Here is a 22,376-nt window from a genome sequence, read left to right on the forward strand (position 1 = left end):
TATTTTTTTCCTGTTCTATTTCTATCATGCTTCTAAGAAGCCTCATTGTTTTATAAGAATATCAACCCAAGGCAAACTTGCAGCAGCACAGAGTATTTAGACTGACATGCTCTCTAGCTGCTGCACAGTGATGTAGTAACTGGTGAGGTATCAATTTATCTAGAAGTGAATCAATTTCTTACAGTAATGTCAATGCCAAACACTTTCATTTTTTGTCAAAACATTTTTATTTTTTGCTTGGTATATAAAACTGATTCCCACATGAAACAGAAATATTGTAACTAGCATACAGTTCATTCGGAGAGGTAGATGGTAAGAGGTTTGATAACAGTAGCAATTTTACAGTTAGATTTGGCACATTAAAGCTAAGCTTTTGTATGGACTTCAAACCAGGCCACTCCTTGAGGCACTCTGCCCCTACAGACATCAGCAGCTAGGTAAAGATGCTAAAAGATCTGAAAAACAAAACCAAAATGAGGTAGTTAGAGATGTATGAAGCCTAAATGAAGCAAATGTCTAAGAACATGTACCTTTAAAGTATGTCACAAGCAGCTAGGTAGAAAAAAAAATCTAAAGCTATTTCACAGAACTTTAAATTACAAAATAAGCTTGTAAAAAAATAAAGCTAGCCCCAGGGGTACAAGAATATAAAGCTATTACAAAGGAACTGAACTGTAGTGTCTCCTGGAAGCTAAATCTTTAGTAAGGCAAAATAAGTTGTTCCCTGTCACTTGATGCCTACAGAAATATTGAGCATCTACTTCACCATTGAAAAGCAGGGGGAGTCTGGGTAACTAACAAATTACACTTCCTCTTGGTTCATCTTGTAAACACAAGGATTACAACTAAGAAATTACCTACTTTGAGGAAGTGCTTAAACAGTGAAGGAATAAAAATTTGCATGTAGGTAGCGTAACTAAAATTGCTGTTCTAATGACTTTTGGCCCATAACATCAGCAGAAACAATCGTTCCATTGCAGTATCTGAAAACAAGGGCTATAATTAAGAAAAAAATATTAAATCTGTTCTGCCCATTGTGTGCACGTGAAAACAAAGTTATTTCCTGACATCCATACTATGTGGCAAAACTCAGGGGGAACGGTATGTGGCACTGATTCAACCCTAGCATATTTGGCTTTTTATAGGACAGCAGTCCATAATGCTTGTAATGATTTTGTCTTTCTTGAATTACTGCTTAAAGCTGAAGCGACAATACTGGAGGCACAACTCAGTCCCAGAATACTATCTAAGAACAGTTTATAAAATGCATGATAGAAACAACTTCAAAAGCTACATGAACTCTAAAACACATTTCAGTGACACTGCTGTAAATCATTCAAGACAATGGATGGAATGTGTAATGGATTTTTTTTTAAATCATTAAGTATAAACCTCAATATTGTTATTACTCTGCTAGCTTTACTAGCATGAGCCACCTTGTTTGTACACAGACTATTTGGAAGCTTTTTATAGTCTGCTTGAGAGTAGTGAATAGCTGCCAAACAAGAAAGAAAGACTAACAACTTAATCAGATTGTGATCGCCTTTCTTCAAAGCTACCTACATAACACAGCCTAACAAACTACAGTTCTTTGGGTGATGTAGGTCCACAGCAAAAACAGAATTGTTAAACCTTAAGATTCATAATCCTTAGAAATCTCATAAACTGTGGTCAACTGCATATCAAGTGATCTGAAAATAATATTTACTGTCACACCCTGGTAGATGGAAGTTGAGGCAATAGGAAAGAGGGACATGATGATTTCCATGCATTTCCTATGTGCAACATAGCAAATCATTGTGACTCAGAGTCTCAGTAAGACATGTGGAGCAAAATCTAATCTCTATAAACTTTAGTCTAAAATCTAATCAGATTTTTCAAACAATGACAGAGTAGTCATTTTCACAATGATAGCAGCAATGTTAGCGAACCTGTAAAAAGTTTAGGAATGAAAATCCAAATGTGTATTCAACCGTTTCTAGTTATTTAAACTGCTGTTCTTGTTTTAGTCACATATGAGTCACTTGAGAAGCATATGGGCGGTGATCAAGTTTTTGGACCCAATGCTTCTTGGTTTAGATGTCAGGGCATGTTCTAGAGGGGATAGGGACCCTTCTTTGAGACAATCACTAACCTATCTTTGAAAGAGCTGTCTGAGAGTTTAAAAACTAAGTCCTAAGAACTAAAGTCTGCTTTACCTACTACAATCAGCGTTCACCACATATTTCTTCAGGAAAGTAATCCTATGTGAGAAGAAGGAAATAACACCCTTAACACAGAAGGAAGTTGCAGCAGAACTACTTTACAGTCAGGTCAGACCATATAGCAGCTCTATAGTAGCTAGCCCCCACTCCTGCTGCTGCAGCAACAGAAACTCGTCGAAGCTCTGCAACACTTAAGTACTACTCTCAATACCTGTGAACAGCATGTCTAGTATAGAGCTACCTCCCACAATATGGGAAGAGAGACCCAAAATGGGGATCTAGACCAATACCAGCTGCAGAAGTCAGATGACTTCTGAATACTTTTAACAAAGGCAGTCTCACTTAAAGCCAGCTATTTTTAATGACAGAACAAAGTGTATTGCTCATAATTCAAGAACTTACCACTGAAAGATACTAAAGTAGTCCACATAATTACAAAAATGAACAAACTTTCTGGGGTCTGAATGGATTTGTACTTGATGACACTCCTGTCAGTAGGGGATCATGTTGTGCATTCTGCAGGCAGAACTGCTTCAAGTCCGCTGCAGCCTGAGAAACCTAGTCATAATAAAAGCAGGCATTAATTAGGATTCACTGAACATCCTCTTTACAGAGGATGTAACTGCATCAAAAATACAGTGCTGTTAAATGATTTGGCAATACCGCATAAGTAGGTGTTTTATGGTAACTTCACTGTACTTTTTTGGTTTGTCAGTCAAGAAGTTTTGTGGTATTATAGAAATAATTTGGAAAACTGATGTTATGCCTAAGTGTGAAGCCTGAAAGATGAGCGGTCTTGAAGATTGCTTTGTTAAATACACAAAGACCCTTATTCTAGTTTAAATTGTTTTTAAATGGGGCCTGTAGTTTAAGACCCTCTACTGAATAAGCTGGCATTTTATCCTCCCTTGGAAGGCTATCCTCAGGCTGAGATAGCGTACGTATTTTATTTTTCATAGGCTGCACCTAACAACAGAAAAGCGCAAAAACTTCCTTGCTTTTCTTTGATGTAACTCCGAACTTGGAAGAAGCAATTACAAACTCTCAACAGCAGCATCCCCGCTGGTATCCTGTCCGTGCGGTTTGCTCAGAGCTCCTCTGGTTCGGCACGGCCCGGTGGAGCCCCGAGAACGCCCAACGCGGCGCACTCCGTACGCCTGGCAGCGAAGCCTCCGTTTCCCAGCCCAGCCGAGGCAACCTGTTGCAAACCCCAGCGGAGCGGCCCGCCCGGCCAGCGCTGTGCTGGGAGCAGCCCCTTCCCAGCGGCAGGCCATGAAAGGGGCAGCAAGGCCCCTCCGCGGCACTTGGGGGGCCAAGGGCAGCTGTAGGAAGCCACAGGGCCCGGCCCGAGCCCCGGGGCAGCGGAGCCCCCGGGCCGAAGCTCGGCCGCCGCCCAGGAGGGCCGGAGGGGAGCGGGCGGCTCCGGCCCCCGCCCTGCCCCGGGGACTGCGCCGCCGGCCCGGCCGCCCCCTCGGAGCGCGGCGGGGCGCGGTCCCCGGGCGGTAATGGCGGCGCGGCCCCGCGCCTCACCTTGACGCGCGTGACGCTGGCCTCCAGGCGCAGCTGCTGCACCACCTTCTTCATGGCCGCCACGTTGGAGGAGCCCGACATGGTGGCAGCGGCGGCGGCACACCCAGCACCAACTTTCCGGCGCGTCCCAAACTCCTGCCCCGCAGCGCCTGCGCAACCGGGGCCGCCGGCAGCCGCGGGGGGCGCTGCGGGGCCGCCGGCAGCCGCGGGGTGGGGAGCGAGAAGCACCGGGGGCTGCCCGCAGGGTGCCGGCTTGGGGCCCGCCGGGGAGCTGGGTGCCAGCCGCACCCCTCCGGGGACCACCGCTAGTCCGGCCTGTGCGGCTGGGGCGGCGTCGCTGAGGTGTCCGGGTGTCTGCGGAGAGACCCTGCGGTCCGGGAAACAAACAAAATATATATACTTATCTATTTACATGTACAATGGATTCTATGAGAAAGTAATGTTCGTTCTAAGGTGGCAAGTCTTAGTGATAGTATCAAGCCAAATACGAGCTCGAAACTGATGTTTAGAACTAACAAATGATGTTGTTAGCTTTACTTTTGTGAACTTGTTTGGCTCTTGACTACAGTCTAGGAGGAGCTCAATATTCTCTGCGGAGAGCACCCAAGAGTGACCACCAAGCCTGGAATGGCATAGGTGGCACATAGCGGTACAAAGTGCGACGTCTTGCCTATGTGTACGGAATACAGGGAGGAACCTGGGCTGTAACCTGCCTCATCTTTGCTTGGGAGTAACCGAGGAGAAGTGATAGGAAGGTCTAGTCAGGCCATTGCTGAGATCTCATTGTTCCCATAGCAGTGTTAGGGCAGAGCCCAGGTAGTTTATGGAAGGGTTTCTCTGATGCGGTTGCCTGCCACCACCAAGTTTCCGTGGCGTGCTGTGTTTGGGTAGTGCAATGTGGAATGTTCCGTGCATGGGTGTCTTGACTTCAGCTCACAAGAACTGTCCCTTTGTCAAAGATAAATCCAGACCCTGCAAGAATCCCATTTTGGATCTTTAGGTTCACAGAAAAAACATGCAGAAAGTTATATACAGCTGAAGTACTTCTATGGAAGGACAGAAGTGTTAAGAGGAAGTACTGCAGGGCAGCTCTGTTGGAGCTGCAAGGCAGTGATTTAGCAAGTCACCAAGTTACTTAGGTGACACTGCTTGTGTAGAAAGGTGTGGCAGTCTGTTTGTCTACAGTGAGCTGGGAGACAGCACAGTGACAGCTCTGAGACTTCCATAAATGGAAAGAAGATAATAAAAGAAATTAATAGAGTAACTTCTTCAGTGACAGATTGTCATGAAACTCATTCTTAAATAATGTTTCAATCAAAAAGAAAATTAGAAAGCCCATCTGGCACTCACTGTGATCACGTGCAGCGACCGGTATGTCATTCAGTCAAATGAGACCTCAGACATCCCAGGTGAGAGTTTATATACTTTTGCATAGCAATTTTTTTATATTTCTTAAATAAAAATTAAAAAATATATGTTAAAGTAACTGCCACTGTACTGTATCTAGGAGATCTGAGAGGAAGAATGTACATTTAGCCTAGTATGTATAAAAATTCTGCTTTTCTAGTTTAGTATCTGAACAATTGAAGAAATACTTAATACAGCTTTATTTGCATGGCTTCCAGTTATTGGCAGTGCTTTTCAGAAGTGTGTATCATCCTTCTCAATACCATTTGATTTCCACTAACAATAACAAGACCCCAGCATGACGAGTCCCACAATGACCACTGGTTCGAACACAGTCTTAGTAAACTATTCAGAGCAGGCTTAGCTTTTCTTGTAGATGTTTCCAAGTGCACTTCTGTGCTCCAAGGTCATTAATATTATTGACTGTCAGAAATACTTTGATATTATTTTATTGCTTGTGCTTTCTGCTATGTTTGCATCAAGCTTTTATGGCGTAGCAGTTCTTAGGAGGTGAAACAAGGTAGGCTTTTAGCTGAAGTATTCTTGTATGCATGACATATGCTCCAGAGGAATGACTGTTTTTTCTTAAGCTATATCTGTTGCTAACGCATTGACATACAGCAGGGAGCACAGGCTCTCTTTTTGCTCATTTCAATTGTTAAGCTTGTTCTGATGTGATTTATTTCTATGCTGTCAGCTGGCATTCAATCACAAATTGTTATGATAATCTGTTCTTTATTTAGCTGGTGGAGCTCCATGTTTTTTATGTCCCAGAGGAAGTGTGGAACTTCAAGCTGAATACAGTTCCTGTGGCTCTTACTAGCAAGTTCATCTCAGCTGGATTTATAAGGTGAGTATAGTCTTAGGCCCAAATGTGATAACACCTATAAAATACTTACCTGGTATCACCTTCATATTGTCCTTCAGTCATTTAGTCTAGCTGTTGCATAATTACATCTGTCAGAAAATATTCTTCTCTAATCAACTCCAGAGGGTAAGTGGTGCCCATGTCTCTTTGGGCTGTATCAGGCCATTGCCGCCCTTGATCTGAACCGCTGTAATGCACTTTTCCAGAGCGCTGTTAGTATTGCTGCAGAACGATTCATGTTGTAAAATCAGTCATATTTTTTTCTGTTTCCTTGAGCCTGATTATGAAAATCGTCAATTCCTTTCCACAGTGGGCCAACTTTGAGATAGAGTGGCTCAATGAAAATGGGAAAGCCTGTCACTGAGCCATAGATCTAAAACAGAAACATTATGTCCATGCAATTGCCAGCATATCTTCTTTCTTCTTCTACAATATTTCTGAAAGGTTGTCTACAACACATGCTATGTGGGCCCTCAGGTAGCTGTCAGCAATTTGTGGAAAACTACCCAAAGGGCCAAACTTGGCACAGAGAGCTGCAGTTTTTATCTTTGATAACTTTAGAAGTTTGGTTCATACACCTAAATGCTTGACTCACAAAACCTGTGTGTATTTGGTAAGGTAATAATTTACAGAAAAAAAAAAAAATAATAATGTAAAGATGTGTGTTGAAACTGGGGTTTTATATGCATCTCATTTGCTTCTGTGCAAAGCTTGTCAGCTTAAACTGTAGGTTTTAACTCACTTAAATTTATGCTTGTATTGTCCCCGTAAGACAATATATCATGTAGCTGAAAAAATTGACAGCAGCTGGATATAAGCATTTATGGAAGAATGCATTCGTTCTTGCAGCTTTTTTTTGTTGTTCTTGAAAGACTGCACAAAACCAGATAAAGTAAGTTCATGCATCTATTCTGTTTGCTGTACTTGTCACCAGCAGAGGTGCAAAATACATAGCTGGATGGTAACTTTAAATTGTTTCATATGACTGGACATCAGTCACTGCCTGTTGCTGTCAGGTGTAAGTTTGTTTTGCTAAGGCTCAGTTCTGAGACATCAACTTAAATTAGGATTCATACTGATTGCAATGGGTTTTATTGCTCAAGAAAGACATGCATCTGTTAGAGTGCATCCAGAGAAGGGACATAGAAATGATCAGTGGGCTCAGGCACCTCTTCTGTGAAGACAGGTGGAGATAGTTGAGGTTGTTCAGCCTGGAAAGGAGAAGGCTCTGGGGAGACCTTATTATAGCCTTTCAGTACTTAATGGGGTCTTTTAAGATCAGGAAAGGCTTTTTACCAGAGCCTGTAGTCATAGGACAAGGGGTAATGGTTTTAAACTTAAAGAGGGCAGATTTAAATAGATACTAGGAAGAAATTCTTCACAGTGAAGATGGTGAGGGACTGGAACAGGTTGCCCAAAGAAATTGTGGGCGGTCAATCTGGTAAGGACTTCGGGCAACGTGATCTAGTGAAAGGTGTCCCTGCCCATGTCAGAGGAGTTGCACTATATAATCTTTAATGGTCCCTTCCAACCCAAACCATTCTGTGATTCTATTATTCCATGCCTGGATGGGTAATTTTTGCTTGCTAATGAGTGTTAGGTAATTAATTATTCTGTGGGTGCTATGCAGTGTTGCAGCGCATTAACATTAACAATAACTAACACTGGGCCAGTGTATCACTGTCTTTAAAAACAAAATACATTTTAAGAATCTTCTCTTATTTTAACCTGAGTGAACAGCAGCCTTGCTGCTACTAACCATGTCTGGATGTTGTTGATAGCACCATCCAGCCAGCTTGGCAGTCCTGGTACTCTGTGAGTCAGCTGAACAAAGGATTCCTCGATGTAAATACAGGCCACTTCCATTAATCATGAAATTAGAGGAAAATATTAAGTACGTAATCATCTGCAGCCCTGGGTTCTTGTTCCCATGAACTTGATTTCTCAGCCTCTGTGATCTTTTATTTACTCCTCATTCCTCACCACAGAACCCATACTTTTGTTACTTCTAGATGAGATTGCTGCAATGAACTCTAGTTTGCATTACTTTTAAAGGAACACCCTGAAGCGAATGACTGGATGTGACTAGTCTTCTGTTGGCCCGTGGCAACAACCAAGGAATATGTTATTATATGTTCCTAGCAGCTGCTCTAGCAAACAATTTTCAGATAAATTTCTGTTGTGCATTTCAGGTTCTGTGTACCTAAATGATTTTCTCCCGTGATACATCCTCATAGCTACATAGATGTTTTCCCTGCTGCTCATATGTACCTTAGATTCAAATTTCTTTGCTGGTTTGGAAGGGTGTGAAGGACGTGCAGTTTTAGAATTGCTACTGAAAAAGCTTGCATTTATTGGGTTTCAGAAAACAGTTCAAGGGACTTCTCTGTGCCTCCTCTGTGGCATAAGCTTGAAAAAATTATGGTGAATGAGATATAGTTGAATTACAGATCATCTCTCTTATCAGATAAGACCCTGGAAGGATGTGTATTGAATTATGTATCCATCTTTCACGTATTTCTTTATACATTTGAAATAAATAGATGACATTAGGACTAACATCTGTAGCAAGTGTGGGCAAAAAGCATATGGCAAATAAATAAACAGAAGTTAAATGCTCAGGGACCAAGCAGCGAGGCCTAGACGTGTCTACTCCGCACACTGCTTGGCTTCGGTATCCCTCTGTCCCATGCCTTTCCCCAAGACAGAATTACGACCTTAGGGAGGAGGGTCCTCTAAGTCCCAAGTGTGTGAAATAATGCAAGGAAAGCATTATAGCCCACTGAAATACAGTTTTTATCAGAAAAAAATGGGGGTATTTCACATATCTGGGGTATGAAATGAAGGCATATGAGGCCATGTGAGTGTGCAAACCCTTTTAGGTTAATGGTGAAGACCTGCCCAAGTTGAAGGGACAGCATGACCTTGTCCATACTAGTTACTGACAATGGCATGTGCCATGCTATGTGCCCTATGTCTGTGCATTGTTTGAAGAGTGATAGCTGGCCTGGGCCAAAACCCTGCGAGGTAGTGTACTTACACTTAAGCAGCGTGGGTGATTAACAGTCTCAGGCCTGAGTTTGTTCCCTGGTTTATTTTAAATGACATCATAGGAGCAATCAGAACAGTTTATGTTGAGATACAGAGCTTTTGTGTGACTCTTGAACATTCGATTTTATTCTGTGGAGATGCTTTAGTCTATGATGATTTTTATTCTGAGCTTATGACTTTGATATTTGCGTGCTTTCCAGAAGCAGATTAAACGATGTCATTCATGTTTGTGTCAGCTCTCTCATCCCCAAACTATGGTAAAAATGTTCACACTACAGTATTTGGTTTTGATTTAAAACACATTTGCATGTACGCATGCACACACCCTGCTTACAAATTTGTGTTCGAGAAAACAAAACCAAAGGAATGTGCTTGGCAGTTAAAAGTAGAGCGTGATGAAGCCTCCTTACTGCTTGAAGGAGTATGTTCTACAGTCCTGGCCTGGCTCTCTGAAACTCTGTCACCTGGACGGAAATGCATGACTGTAGTTTCCAACATAATTGTACATGAATTATGTAATTCATCTGCAGATGAGCAAGAGTCTTTTTCAAATTTCAGGTACTTTCATATTCTCCCTTTGTTTGGGATTCCTAAAACATAAATATTGCTACCTAATGATATGGCAGCCTTTGTAATGCGGTCTGCCATAGTGTGATACAATGTTCTGACTCTACCACACCAAAAATCTCTGACCTATCTGTAATTGGGTTCCATTCCAGGAAATAGTTCATAGTTCCCTTTTTTGTTCATTCTTGCCATACAAGCCAGCATTTATATAGCATAATCTTCCCCCTCTTACTAACTAGCCAACGTTATTTGATCTTGCAGATGTATTAATGAATAACAACATTCTAGGGTGTCTCCTCACATCACATTAAGAGCGCTACGGGAGAAGCTTGGAGAATACCTGGGTGGAGTTGCAGTTGCAGATAAATTCAAATTTTTAAAATGCATTGGGAAAAAACTAGCAGTGGTAAGTTGATTTTTTTATTATTCTTTAGTGCTGTTCTGCTTTATAATACAAACTACAGATCTAGTCCTTGTGGATTTGAAAATATCACAAGAAAATAGAGATGAATTTAGGTGCACACTTATTATTTGTTTTGAATCATGTTGGAGAAGGAGCTCTTGTCAGAACATCTACTTCCCCAAATACAAATGCACAGCTGGATAGGTATATTAGAAACGTCCTTTAAAGCATCAGATGTAATTAGTTGCCATTCAGTGGAAAGATGCAAGCTTTGATAGGACAGTAAATTAAATATGACAATTCTAGTTGCATTAAAAAAATCCCCTGAGGTCATTATTGTCAGGACATGATTAGGAATATGGCACTTGAAGAATTTGCACTGGGAGCTGAGTAAGCCAGAATTCCTGTAAATGGTCCTGCTGTGACATGTCCAATAGCCTTTAAAGATCAGTCTCTGAATGAAAGCTTCTCTGATGTACATTTCTGTTCCATGAATCAGTCCAGTAATAGAGCCTGAGGAGGTTTATGTAATCAAAAAACTGCATCTCTGAATCATAACTGTTCCTTGGTCTGATTCTCTATATACTTAGCTATCTTACACACTATAAAGATTAAATAAATCTGAAAATCAGACTGATTGAAAGTGCATTTGTGTAATAGACAAAGATTTAAGTGATATACAGAAGACTTTTTCTCCTGTTTTTCATGGATTTCCAAATACAAGGCAGAAAATTGGTGTTGTTTTTTATTTCATTTGTAGACAATATCACTAAAATTGCCTGTGCAGAAAACTAGGAAAAGCAGGTAGAGAAACATAGACAGGAATTTAAAGACTGTGATGCAATCTAAATCTGACAAGATATGCAAGTCTTCAAAAAAAAAAAAAAAAAAAAGATGTTTTTAACTGGATGATAGTGAGATGGTAGATTTTCTTCCCCACTGATAGTTCTGAGGTAAATGGATAAAATTTCAAGCTCCCTTGAGAATAGCAGGAATTTAATAAAGTATTTTGCGTTTAATAGTAGATGAAATACATTAGTAGATACAAGTGAAGATTTTTAGAAACAAATTAAAGATATAATTTTAATTTTGGGGATTTAGTGTTGCTTGATATGTATTTTGTGATAAAGGGTAATGTAAGCAAGCAAATAACTCGTTTATTTGTTGTTTAGGGTCGTGGTAACCTAATTGAATTAAATCTCCATGACCAAATATTTGTTGAGTTTGTGTTTTTTTCTCAGTGTCCTGTTTCACAACACTGACAATGTAAACAGTACTAAGAGCTGTAGCCTGCTTGCAAGTGAGGGTCTTTAAATGAAAAACATAAACCAAAACCAAGTTCATTTGCTCTTCCTTTTCTTTCACATAGCCCATGTCTCTAAGTGTGAATCGATGTCATTGTGTGGCCATTATTGAGAGCAGCTTTTGGCCCCATGTTTACTCCAATTTCATTACTTAAATGTAAACTCAGATTATTATTATTTTCTACTGGAACACATCTTTCAAATATACATTGATTATCGTAGATTTTGTATTTTAGGATGACTGTTGAAATCTGAAAGTGTATATCACAAAAAGAATAGCAAGATGATAAGTACTAGATGACATAGGACAGTCATAGATTTTTTTTCTCTATATACATCAAATATTTTGTGATGTTTTGTTAGATTAATAGAGAAAATTATGTTAGACTCGTCATCTCTATTCAGATTTGACTTGAAACAACTTCTGGCAAAGGCAGTGTAAGATTTTGTTCTGCTGTGATTGTTAGATCAGGTCCTTTGAACCATAGGAGAAAGTGCAAAGGATAAAGAAGTGTATTCAGTACATCCATATACTTTTGTGTGTCTGATTTAAATTTTGAAAAATAGACAAAGTAGTTTCAGTGCTATGTTGGAAAATAGAACAGCATTCTATGTTCCTTCTTCCCCATCAAGCTATTACAGAAGAAAAATGTTGTATGTAAAGATGATGATAGAATACATAAATTAAGTGACAACATTATTGTTAAGAAAGTATTTTACTGTTTACACTTCTGTTCTTTATCTTCTAAGGTAAAAGCAAAGCAAGAAACAGAACTGGAACTGAAGTCATTTGCTCCCCCTTATGTATGTATTTTATGGCTTTTAAGCTATCATTTTCAGAAGCTTTTTATGTTGGTAGTTTCTTCTTTTGTGTCTGGTTAATATACTGCATATTTTAGGCACTGTATCCTGAATTATATTTATTACCTGGAGTGGAATACTTTGAAGATGTTTATCCGTTATCATCATCAACTAAACAAAGATGCCACTTTAATGCAGAAGCTAATAGGTATGGTCATGGATCGAGACTACCCAATCTTCCCCAGCAAAGTGAAAAAAGCAGACCATTTTTAGAAAGCATACAGAGCAGTCATCAGCTAGAAAATAAGGAAGTGCACAGTCCTGCAGAATGGACTGATAAAGAATCTGTTGCAGTTTTGAACACAAATCATGAGCAAGACTACAACAGGACTGCATTAAAACAGACACAATTCAGAGTGAAAGGTAAGTTTAACAAAGATCGCAAAGAAGAGTGATGGAGTAAAATAACTATTATGGTTAACATTTACAATAAAATAGTATTTTTTTTTTCCTCAAATCAATTATTATGCAGATCAAAATGGATCCAGTGGATCTCTCTTCACACCAAGTCATTCAAATTCTACAGATCGAGGGTCTGGAAAGAGCTATATGCTGTTACAGAAATCCCAGCAAAACCACCATAGCGAAGATCAAGAAGAGCATAATACTCCGAAGAGGAATGACAAAGCCAAAGGAAATGCTCTTACTCTTCACATAAACCACAGTGATGAACAACGCCAGACTAACCAACCACACCAAAATCGCATGAAATACCAAACAGGTACACTGTTTATTGTCATCTTGGTGCTAAGCCAAAATTTTTAGAAAGTTGGCAGAGTAAAGCTAAGTTTAAAAAAAATCTGTAGTTGCAACGTAAGTTGGAATATTGCTGTTAGAACAGTATTCTAATTTTTAAAATAATATCTTTCAAAGAACCATAGTTTTTACTTTGGATGAGTCATTCATTATAATTATGTACTGTTGTAGGGAAGCACTTTAATATAGTCAATGCCTTTGTCTGATCTTATTTATATGGAAGCAAATTACTGAGCAGCTGCTGTAAAGATTGGAAGATAAGGATCCCATAATTCAACATCAATTTTAAATGAAAAAAAAAAAACTGATCAGGAAATTGGGGAATGCAATTTATTCACTTCAACTTCCATGGTTATCTTATGCACACCTACATTACTAATGAAAAGAAAGTGCTTCCTCCCCTCCTTCCTATATACTGCTGATTTATTTATGTACTATTGAACAGTGGCATTCCTAAAACTGAGAGGTAAGAGTATTCTTTGAACAGATTACAGTGAAACTGTTAGAAAAGAATGGAGAGGTTTAAAGAACACACAAACTAGCTAATAATTCTGTGCCAAAATAGAAAATGTAGTTTGAAAGACATCTGTTAACTACTACTTCCTTTAAAATGAAGTATTTTAGGGATACTGGGGGCCAAGTCCTGAACAGTTCTCTAGTGTTCTTAATATTGCTAAATTTCTAGTAATTACAAATAAAGAAATGACTGAAGCATTTAAATTGGATTGACCACTGTTAAATTAGCATCAAAATGATAACATAAAATGTTTTTCAGGAAATACTTTTGAAAGACAAATCTTAATATTTGAGTATAATTTTACATTAATTGTAAAGGGGATGACCCTTGTTCTACTGCAAATTTCTAATGAGGAATTATTAAATGAGGCAATATTCATTTTTTCATACATATGGGCACCTTATTGATTTTCTGGATATCCAGTAAGAAAACAAAAAATGTGATATTGTGATCTTAGATGTGTCTGAAGAGTGTACTAGAAAAGCCTTCACAGATGACTTTTCCATAATTTCAATTTCCATTGATAATCTGTCAAAACTAGTTTTGTCCCTCTATCATCATGTTAACTGAAGCCTGAGACCATATATATATATATATGTATGTATATCTAATATAATATATATAATACATATATGCATATATATGGGCATATTTATACAATTGAGAAGTTTTCCAGAACTTTATTTTGAATGATGAGGGATGTAGAATTTTGTAATTTAAAGTACAGGCAAATTCTGTCATCAGTTTTCTTTTGAAATGTTTAGCCTATATAATTTAAAGGAGATAACATTCAAATGCAAAACATTTTGCTGTCACTTTCTTTGCTGGCTCCAGTTTGTAGGAGATCTCCAGGGTCTCAAAGGCAGAAAATGTTAGAGAATTATTTTAGGAAAGGAGAAATAATTAAATGATTTCATTACCTGTTGTCACGTTTCCTCTACTCGTTACCAGAATTAGTTAGATACAAATTCTTGAAACAGAAGTAGATTTTTTCCCCCTTATTTCTTTCCTCTGTTATTCAGAAAACCTTTCGTTACCCCAGATGTAATCCTATTTATTGTATTGACTCACTGAATTTCTAATACAGGCTGGAAAGTTCAGGTGTTGACAGTCAAAAAAAGTGTAAATCTTGTGAGTGTAATCTGTGTGTTTTGATCATCGTTATCCTGTCACAGAACTAAACACCAAACTCCTAGTTACAAACATGGAAAATAATGACCACAAAAAAGATACCAAACTAAAAAGAGACAGAACACGGGATTCTGGAAATCTTGAAATATTAGAAGATCAAACCACAGAATATATAGACAGAAACCAAAGGTTAGTAAATGGTAATTCTGATAAAAGAATGGATAATAATAATAACAAAAAACTGATTTTACATACTTCAAATAAATGAAAGAAAATGGAGAAATAAAACAATATCATTGCATGAATTTTCACTTTCTTCTTTGAATTTCTCTTTAGTTTGCTGCAGTACAGAACTAGCAAGTCTGTAACTGGTCCTGGTGAAAAACTCGATAATCAGGTATGTTTTTCAGGATAGCATATTCTTTTTAATGTGGAGCAATAAATATAGTCCTCCACCTAGAAACTGACTAATTTTGTAAGACAGGTAACTCATTAGAAATACGAAACATGCAATGTAGATTTTAGAGTAATTGAGCAAAGTTAATTTATGCAATGCTGCTTTGGAGATTTGCTAATGATAAATCAGCTGTATATCTAAACAATGATAAATCAGAAGCTATACCTCTGGTTATCATTTAATAGGAACTATGTATGTTGTATCTTTCTCAGTCTTATTAACATCAGCCTTTTTAAATTTATTTTTTACAGTTTCTTGACAGCAGCGTTGTATTGGCTGTATCAGTGATGTTTTTATAATTTCGTATTTCCTATGGGATAAATCTTAGTCTTATATGGGATAAATCCTAATCTCAAGTAAGACTTCTGAGAAAAAAAAAAATTATTTAAAACATACGTACGGTATAGTCATAGTATCTGAATAAGAACATGTTAGGAAGACAGAGCGCCCACATGCCGTCATACAGCATAACCACTGTCACTACTGTCATCTGTGAGCTATTATAAACTTTGGTTTAGAAATGAGCAATCCAGCTTTTGTTAATCAATATGCCTGACAGCAGTTTTCAGGCCGGTCATTCTTGGTCTTACATGGGAGTGTCAGTAGTCTGTGGAGTTACAGACATGGACAAGAATATTTAGCAATAGTCTGTCTTTTGGTCCATGTATTATCCTCTGCAATTTCAGTGTTCTGATGCTGTTTGCAGATGTCCATCTGTTTGGAAGTTTGTAATGAATAAAAGAGATTATATTCAGAGTTCCAATACATCCTCCCCATTCACTCAGACCACTTTCAAAGCATGTTTAATGTGACTGTTCAGGGTTATAAATTATGTACATGTAGTTTTGTCTTTTGACCCTCTAGGAAGATGAGAACAAGCAAAACAATTCTACTTGTCCAAAAGAACATATTTCACCTCCTAGTCTGCCTTTTCTGTCACTTTCTGTAAACCCGGCTCAGGTTCCTGCATTTCAGGCAGAAAGTAAGTATGTGCTTCCAAGAAATGCGTGGGGAGTTAACATTTAATCAAGACTGAACAGTTGATGAAGACAGAAATACTTTATGAAAGAATTTGTACATATATTTATTCCCAGGATTGTTAAAAATTTTAATTTGTATTTGGAAAATTGCAGGCATCTAATGTTGCCTGAGTTGTTCATAGAGTATGGCAGAAGTTCCCATTGCTAGAAGATTGGTCTCATGGACTTGGGTGTGGAAGGAGAAAAGGAGGGAGTTTAGGGGGAAATACTGTTGGCTCACGTGAGAATGAAGCAAAGATGCTAACTTGCAGAGGATCCTCAGCTAGTGTGTAGCAGAATAGTGAAAAGGGAGGTGACTGACTTGTTGCAGTCTAGTTAAAAGTTTGAGCTATTACAGGCTTATTAACACCTATATAGGCTTATTGACGCCTATAGTTTAAAGAAAGATTTATATCACAAAGTATTTTGAAGCAAGAAGAAATCCTCTGGAGGCTTTTTTCGCTTGATGTTGCAAGAGTTTTCAGTTTATGCTATATACATCTGAATAGATTCTGAAGCTGATTCTACTGACATGCTGCCTAGGCATTTAAAAGTGTGTTTACTTGTTTGTGTGTGTGTATAAATGCCTGGATGCATGCTGGGGTTCTCATTTTCTTCTAATGTGTCAGCCATTTCCAAAAGTCAGGAATAGTTTATATTCTGAAAAAAGTCAGAATAGTTTATTAAAATAGATGAATTCCTACTGCCTGTTCTGACAGAGTTCTTGGCATGATTTATGACGGGTGCATTACAAAAATTTTGATTGATCCTTCCTACTTACAGTATCCAGATGCTTGATAAATATAATTATAATATCTTTAGAAAACAAGATGGTAGAACAATTGGAACAAATGAAGAAAGACAGAAGGCACATGGAAAAAAATAGAGAAGAACTTGTCAAAAAAGCTAAAGGGCTACTGGAACAAAATAAGCTGAGGAGATGCCATGGTACATTTTTAATTTATTTTGGAGTTTGGAATGATTGAGAAACACTGAAACTAATGTGAAAATGTTTGTCTCTTTGTCAGTGAGCTTAATTACAGAGAGTGCAGTTGGCTAAGCAGTAGCTCTGAGAAGACTTATTTGTGTAATAATACGGTAGAAAGGTTGAAAAGTCTCCTACTTTTTTTTTTTTTTTTTTTTGGGGTGCAGTTTTGTTAAGTCTAAAAATATGCTGGCTTTTATAAACTGTCCAAGTTTTTTCCTGTGTATATACAGCACCCAAAGAGCTATTACTGGCCATTTTGCTGTTTGAGCCTTGAGACAATTGACATACTCTAAAATTGCCTATAGTTGGTGCTTACTGAGGTTTTACTGTGTTAACAGGGCTTATGTTCCAATTGCCAGCATAGTATTTTTTTATTTCTAATAATATCTAATAATTCAGCACATGGCATGGAAGTTATAAGCCTTTCATGGCAAGCTTGACAAACCTTGTTTTTTAACAAAGGGAGTATTTAATTGAAATCTCACTCAGATTTTCTTTGTAAAATTATTTTCAAGTTTATACTTAAGCTATCCTCCTGATGTCACATTCCAGTTATACAGAGATGAGATTTAATTACATTGACATTTTGAGAGCACTCTTTGTACATAAATACAGCTGAATCACTGGCAATCTCAACTATTATCTGTAGCTTTGTCAAAAGGAGAAGACATGCCAATTCTCCCAGTTATTCTCTGAGGGCATGGCTACGCTGTGCTCTGCAGTGGAGTGAAGTTGTATCTTAAAAAGGGAACTTGGCCACTTGAAGGAGTGAATCTGCAGTAGTGTGGAGCTGCAACGCAAGCTGTGTTACCCTGCTGAGATTAAGTCCTGAACTGCTCTTATGTTGTCTTAAATTATGCTGTTCAGTTAGGTAAATAAAAGGTTATTTCACAAGAATTTAAACAGCTTCTGCAGGTTCTTTCAGGAGTATTTGTACCTCTGAATTATTTTAATGAGACTGTACAATTTCAGAAGTGAATGCATTCACAAACATGCTTCTTCCCAGGGTATGAAGGGAAGAGCACATTCTGGAGGCCCAGCAATAGTCCATATTTAATTTCATCTGAGGATTGCTGTGCTGATGGTCACTCTTGGTTACATGCTGTATAGTGCTCCAACAGCCGGGCTTTTCTTTCTTTTTTTTTTTTTTTTTTTTTTTGTGGGGGGGGGGAGTAAGTTTTTAAGAAGCAGTTATCCTGCTTTCTTAAAATGTGTCTGGAAAAAAGGAATAATTTAAGATACATCACAGAGTAACAAATGTATATGGCAATAAGACTGCCACACCACATACGGGATATGTATGTGCCAGCCACTGATAACACATAACATAGCTCAAGGAATCATGGTTAAATTTTAAGTAAGTGTTTCTCATGATCTTGGGACTTCTGATCAAAATTCCTGGCTGTGCAGAGCTCAAATTCTGCATAAAGACATTAATGCTGCTGCTACAAGGAGGCTGTGGACTTCGGACTGGTGAGCACCAGCCTTAACAGGTCTGGAGCACCTGTGCAGCTGAAGGCTGCAGAACTGACAGGCCAAATGAAATTTGGGGTTTGGACCTTGTGTTTTGTCTCAGTAGACAGAGAGAACCTTATGCTGCAGGTGATTGTGTGAAAATTCTACTGCATGTATAGAGAATGTCATTTGAAAAAGATTTTCGTGATTTTTTTTAAGAAACCTACTGCTAATGTTTAATGTGTGCGTTGGCCAAATGAGTCTTGTGAGATCGGTATCATCATTTCTGTCTTCAAGAGACCTTAGAATAAGATGAATGAGACCAAACTGTATTACTGTTTTCCTTTGTAGTTCGTGAGGAATGGAAAAAGAAATACTTTGAAACTAAGAAGGCTACGGCTTCACTGGAGGATGTTTTAAACAAACTGCAACAAGATTTGGAGCTTTACCACCAGAAATTACTCTTGCAATTAGAAGCCAGAGATAGCCGAAAACAACTGAACAGTAAGACAAACTTGAAGGTATGTACCTAAACTATTTTTTTTACACAATTTACTTTTTTTTGTATAAAACATAAATGAAACTAACAAATTCATCATTGATGACTTCTAAACTAGCTTTAATAGCCAAATATCTCTCAATAATCCAAGGTGTGGCCACTACAGAATTACCACATTCCATTCTTCTCAAAAAGACTGAAGAAATGCTTGAGTCTAAGCATTTTAATCTTCCTGCTTTGTGTTTGTACAATACCTTCTCATTACAAACTCCCCTTTGTTTCATATGATTAATGAATTGTTCAGTTCTACATTATTCTCATCTAAAATTTCATGTACAGAGGTGATGAATTCTAATTGTTTTTGGGGAAGAGGCACCTCTGAAGCTCTTGGAGTGGTTACACCTGAATTATTGTGCAACTGTGAGTCTTGTGTTACATTGCTGGTGTCAAATTAGGGGAAGTTCAAAGAGGAATTAAAAAAAAAAAAAAAGATAAAAGGGGAAAACACCCTTCCCAAGAGTTACAGCTGCTGTTTTTTTAAAATGTATTCATAGAAGCAAGTCTAGTTGCAAATCTGAAGCTAGACTACGAAATTTATAAGCTGGTGGAAGTACATGTAGTGTCTTATGCTTGTACCTGAAAGGGGGGAGACAATCTAAGATTGTACATTATATACAACTGTGGATTATTTGAGATAATGTATCTAAAATATAAGAATATGAAGTGTTCATATTACATTTCTATTACGAGCTACGTTCAAGTATGTTAATGCTTCTTTTTGGGTGTCAGGGTTTTTAGACCTCCTTGGCAGGGCACAAGGTGCCTCTGTACAAAGGATGTGCATAACTTCAAATGCAGTTATGTATTGGCTAGCATGCAGAGATGAGAGACAGGACTTAATGAGCTATGAGGCTCATTAAGGAGAACTGTGATCTCCACCCCTCACAAGTAAGGTGAGGAATTGCTGCTGGCCAGTCAGGCAGGAAGAGCTGGGTGCTGGGGCTCCAGGGAGCAGATCCTGCTGCTGCTGAGCTCTGTCCTCCACCAGCTTTGTCCACGCTCGTGACTGAATGCAATGACGGGTCATTCCTTCGGAGCCCCCAGCTTGTCCGACTGTCCAGCCTGCTTTTTTTCTTTGTGACTGTGTACCTTTCCACATTTTCTCTGTGGTTTCAACCAGGAAGCTAGGGTTTCTGTAGTGTAGCAATCTTATCAACAAGTAAGTGTACTGCCTAGGGGAGAAAGTGATGCTAAGTCTGTGAGGAAAAAATATATATATATATTTGAAGCGTGCCTTTTTATTTTATGTGGGGGGTAGTTGTAAAAGTTAATTGCAAAACAACTTCCTGTTAACTCAGGAGATCTGATCTGGACCTCAGCTTCCCAAAGAGGGAGTGGAAGAACTTCCACACCTAGGGGAAGTGGAAGGGCTGGATGGTTGTTGAGGAGAGCTGCCCTCTGTTGGGGAGCAGACTGTTTGCAGAACGAGATGCCAGGCAAGCACTGAAAACTGGAAGAGAGTCGAAGAGCTGGAAAGAGTTTAGAGAATTGTTTCTGAGTGGTGAAGTAATACTGAATGAATGAAGAGATATCTTAATGCTCAACTAAAGTTTTTGTTGTTGTTTCATACAGAATAACAAAATCATCCAGATTACTACAGTGCAGCATGAACTTGATCAACTGAGGAGGAAGCTGGATGATACAAAAATGAAGCTCATAATAGAAATTAAGGTACTCTGCATTTATCCTAGTTATAAAGTGTCAAAATCTTACATGGTATAAATTAATCTTTCTAAATATTAGATAATTTAAATCATAGAATTGCTTGGGTTAGAAATGACCTTAAAGATCATCTCATTCCAAGCCCCTGCCATATTCAAGGCTGCTGCCCACTAGATCAGGCTGCCCAGGGCCTCATCCAACCTGGTCTTGAACACCTCCAGGTGTTCAAAATACATTTGTGGTACAATTCTTATTTTCAAGTTTCATGGTATTATTTATCATAATTTAGCATTTGAGCCAAATTACTCTGGAGAATTAGTTCATAGGATTATTTTTGAATGTATGGCATTCAAGTACTTACTTACATTTTCAAGGTACTATGTTGCAATCTTTTTCATGAAATTCCTATTCCACTCTGATGGTAATTGAAGGAGCATACTAGGCGACATACTGGTGAGTTGCACACCATAGCTAAGAAAAAAAGAAAAAAGGTATAAAGGAAAAAAAAGGAGGGAATGGTTCTCCGAGCAGACAGCAGTTCTCTTCACCTGCTTTATTCCATACCATTGCTACCTGTGGCTTCCTTAGAAAGGAAGGTGATGATACAGGCCTTCACGCTGGATAGACACTTAGATATGAATGTTTGAAACCTGAGTCTTCTGCATCAAACAGATTGCCCGTGATCCTGTTTACTGTCTAACCTAGGGTGGGTACACTTCCTCCATTGTATAACAAGGAATGAAAAGAACAATGAATTCCATGGTTGTCTCTTAAAAGCACCAAGGCATAGTGCTAGAACTAAGCTATCTAATTAGACATGTAAGATTTCAAAGATGAAAGATGTATCGTGTATTCAGCAATCCTGTATAAAATTCAATCTTAGTTACATAAATTCATATGCATGTCAACTCCAAAAGCTTCATTAAATTACAATTCCTTAAATGACTGGTTCTTCTGCAGATGAGAAAGCAGGCAGCATCTGATTTACGAGCACTGAGAGCAGAACTGACACAGAAGAAGATTCATTCAGCTTTAATTCTCCAGTCTGGGAAATCAGGTATTTAAGAGGATGACTCAACTGTAACATCTGTAAAGTCTATAAAAGTCCTATAATGTATATAGAAACTTGGAAATTCAGAGCATTTGTTTATATGTTCTTAAAGTTCTCTTATAAAAAAACATTAACTGTTTAAATGTGGAATTTGTATACTAGCCCACTAGGGGACTGCATATCACTTTTAAAATCTGTTAGTAAAACCAAACTAAGTTAATCTGTATGTTCAAGTAGCTGATAAACATTTCACTAAGTTATTTTAAAAGTGCAAATTAGTCAATCATGCAATTTCAGTATGCTGATGTTCCTTCATTAACAAAATACCTATTAAGCACGTAAACCCATAATCTAAAACTTCCCATTCAGATTGTTGGAGCAGCTATTCAATTTTTTGATAAATGATTAAAATGCATCTTTTTTAGAACTCTAGCAAAAGTAATTTTTATTTAGCTATTTACTGAAGTCTATTTTTGTCATTACAAGTATACTTATCTATACATTGGTGTATTATTACCTTTATTAATTATGGAAAAAAATCTCTAGTTGTTTCATATCTAGTTAGTTTTGTTTCCTCCCTCACAAG

General features: G+C 38.2%; 2 protein-coding genes across 2 annotated transcripts; one reads left to right on the forward strand and one right to left on the reverse strand.

The window, feature by feature from the left end:
* Window positions 1-203: 203 nt before the first annotated feature.
* GNG5 (G protein subunit gamma 5) lies at window positions 204-3,891 on the reverse strand. The gene is made up of 3 exons (XM_084291103.1): window positions 3,735-3,891; window positions 2,607-2,762; window positions 204-455 (listed from the first exon to the last, which is right to left on the reverse strand). Exons 1-2 carry the CDS (start codon window positions 3,813-3,815, stop codon window positions 2,637-2,639), a joined length of 207 nt encoding a protein of 68 aa, XP_084147229.1. The 5' UTR covers window positions 3,816-3,891; the 3' UTR covers window positions 204-455; window positions 2,607-2,636.
* Window positions 3,892-5,107: 1,216 nt separating this feature from the next.
* Window positions 5,108-21,804, forward strand: SPATA1 (spermatogenesis associated 1; the record flags this gene model as incomplete). Its single annotated transcript, XM_084291289.1, has 13 exons — window positions 5,108-5,143; window positions 5,885-5,991; window positions 9,916-10,033; window positions 12,085-12,138; window positions 12,234-12,558; window positions 12,668-12,916; window positions 14,644-14,788; window positions 14,936-14,996; window positions 15,921-16,038; window positions 16,898-17,023; window positions 18,870-19,039; window positions 20,650-20,748; window positions 21,700-21,804. The coding sequence occupies 13 exons, from the start codon at window positions 5,108-5,110 to the stop codon at window positions 21,802-21,804; spliced, it is 1,713 nt and encodes a 570-aa protein (XP_084147415.1).
* Between the last annotated feature and the right edge of the window lie 572 nt (window positions 21,805-22,376).

Source organism: Netta rufina (genome assembly GCF_964035555.1).
Source record: "Netta rufina genome assembly, chromosome: 8".
NCBI classification, from domain to species: Eukaryota; Metazoa; Chordata; class Aves; order Anseriformes; family Anatidae; genus Netta; species Netta rufina.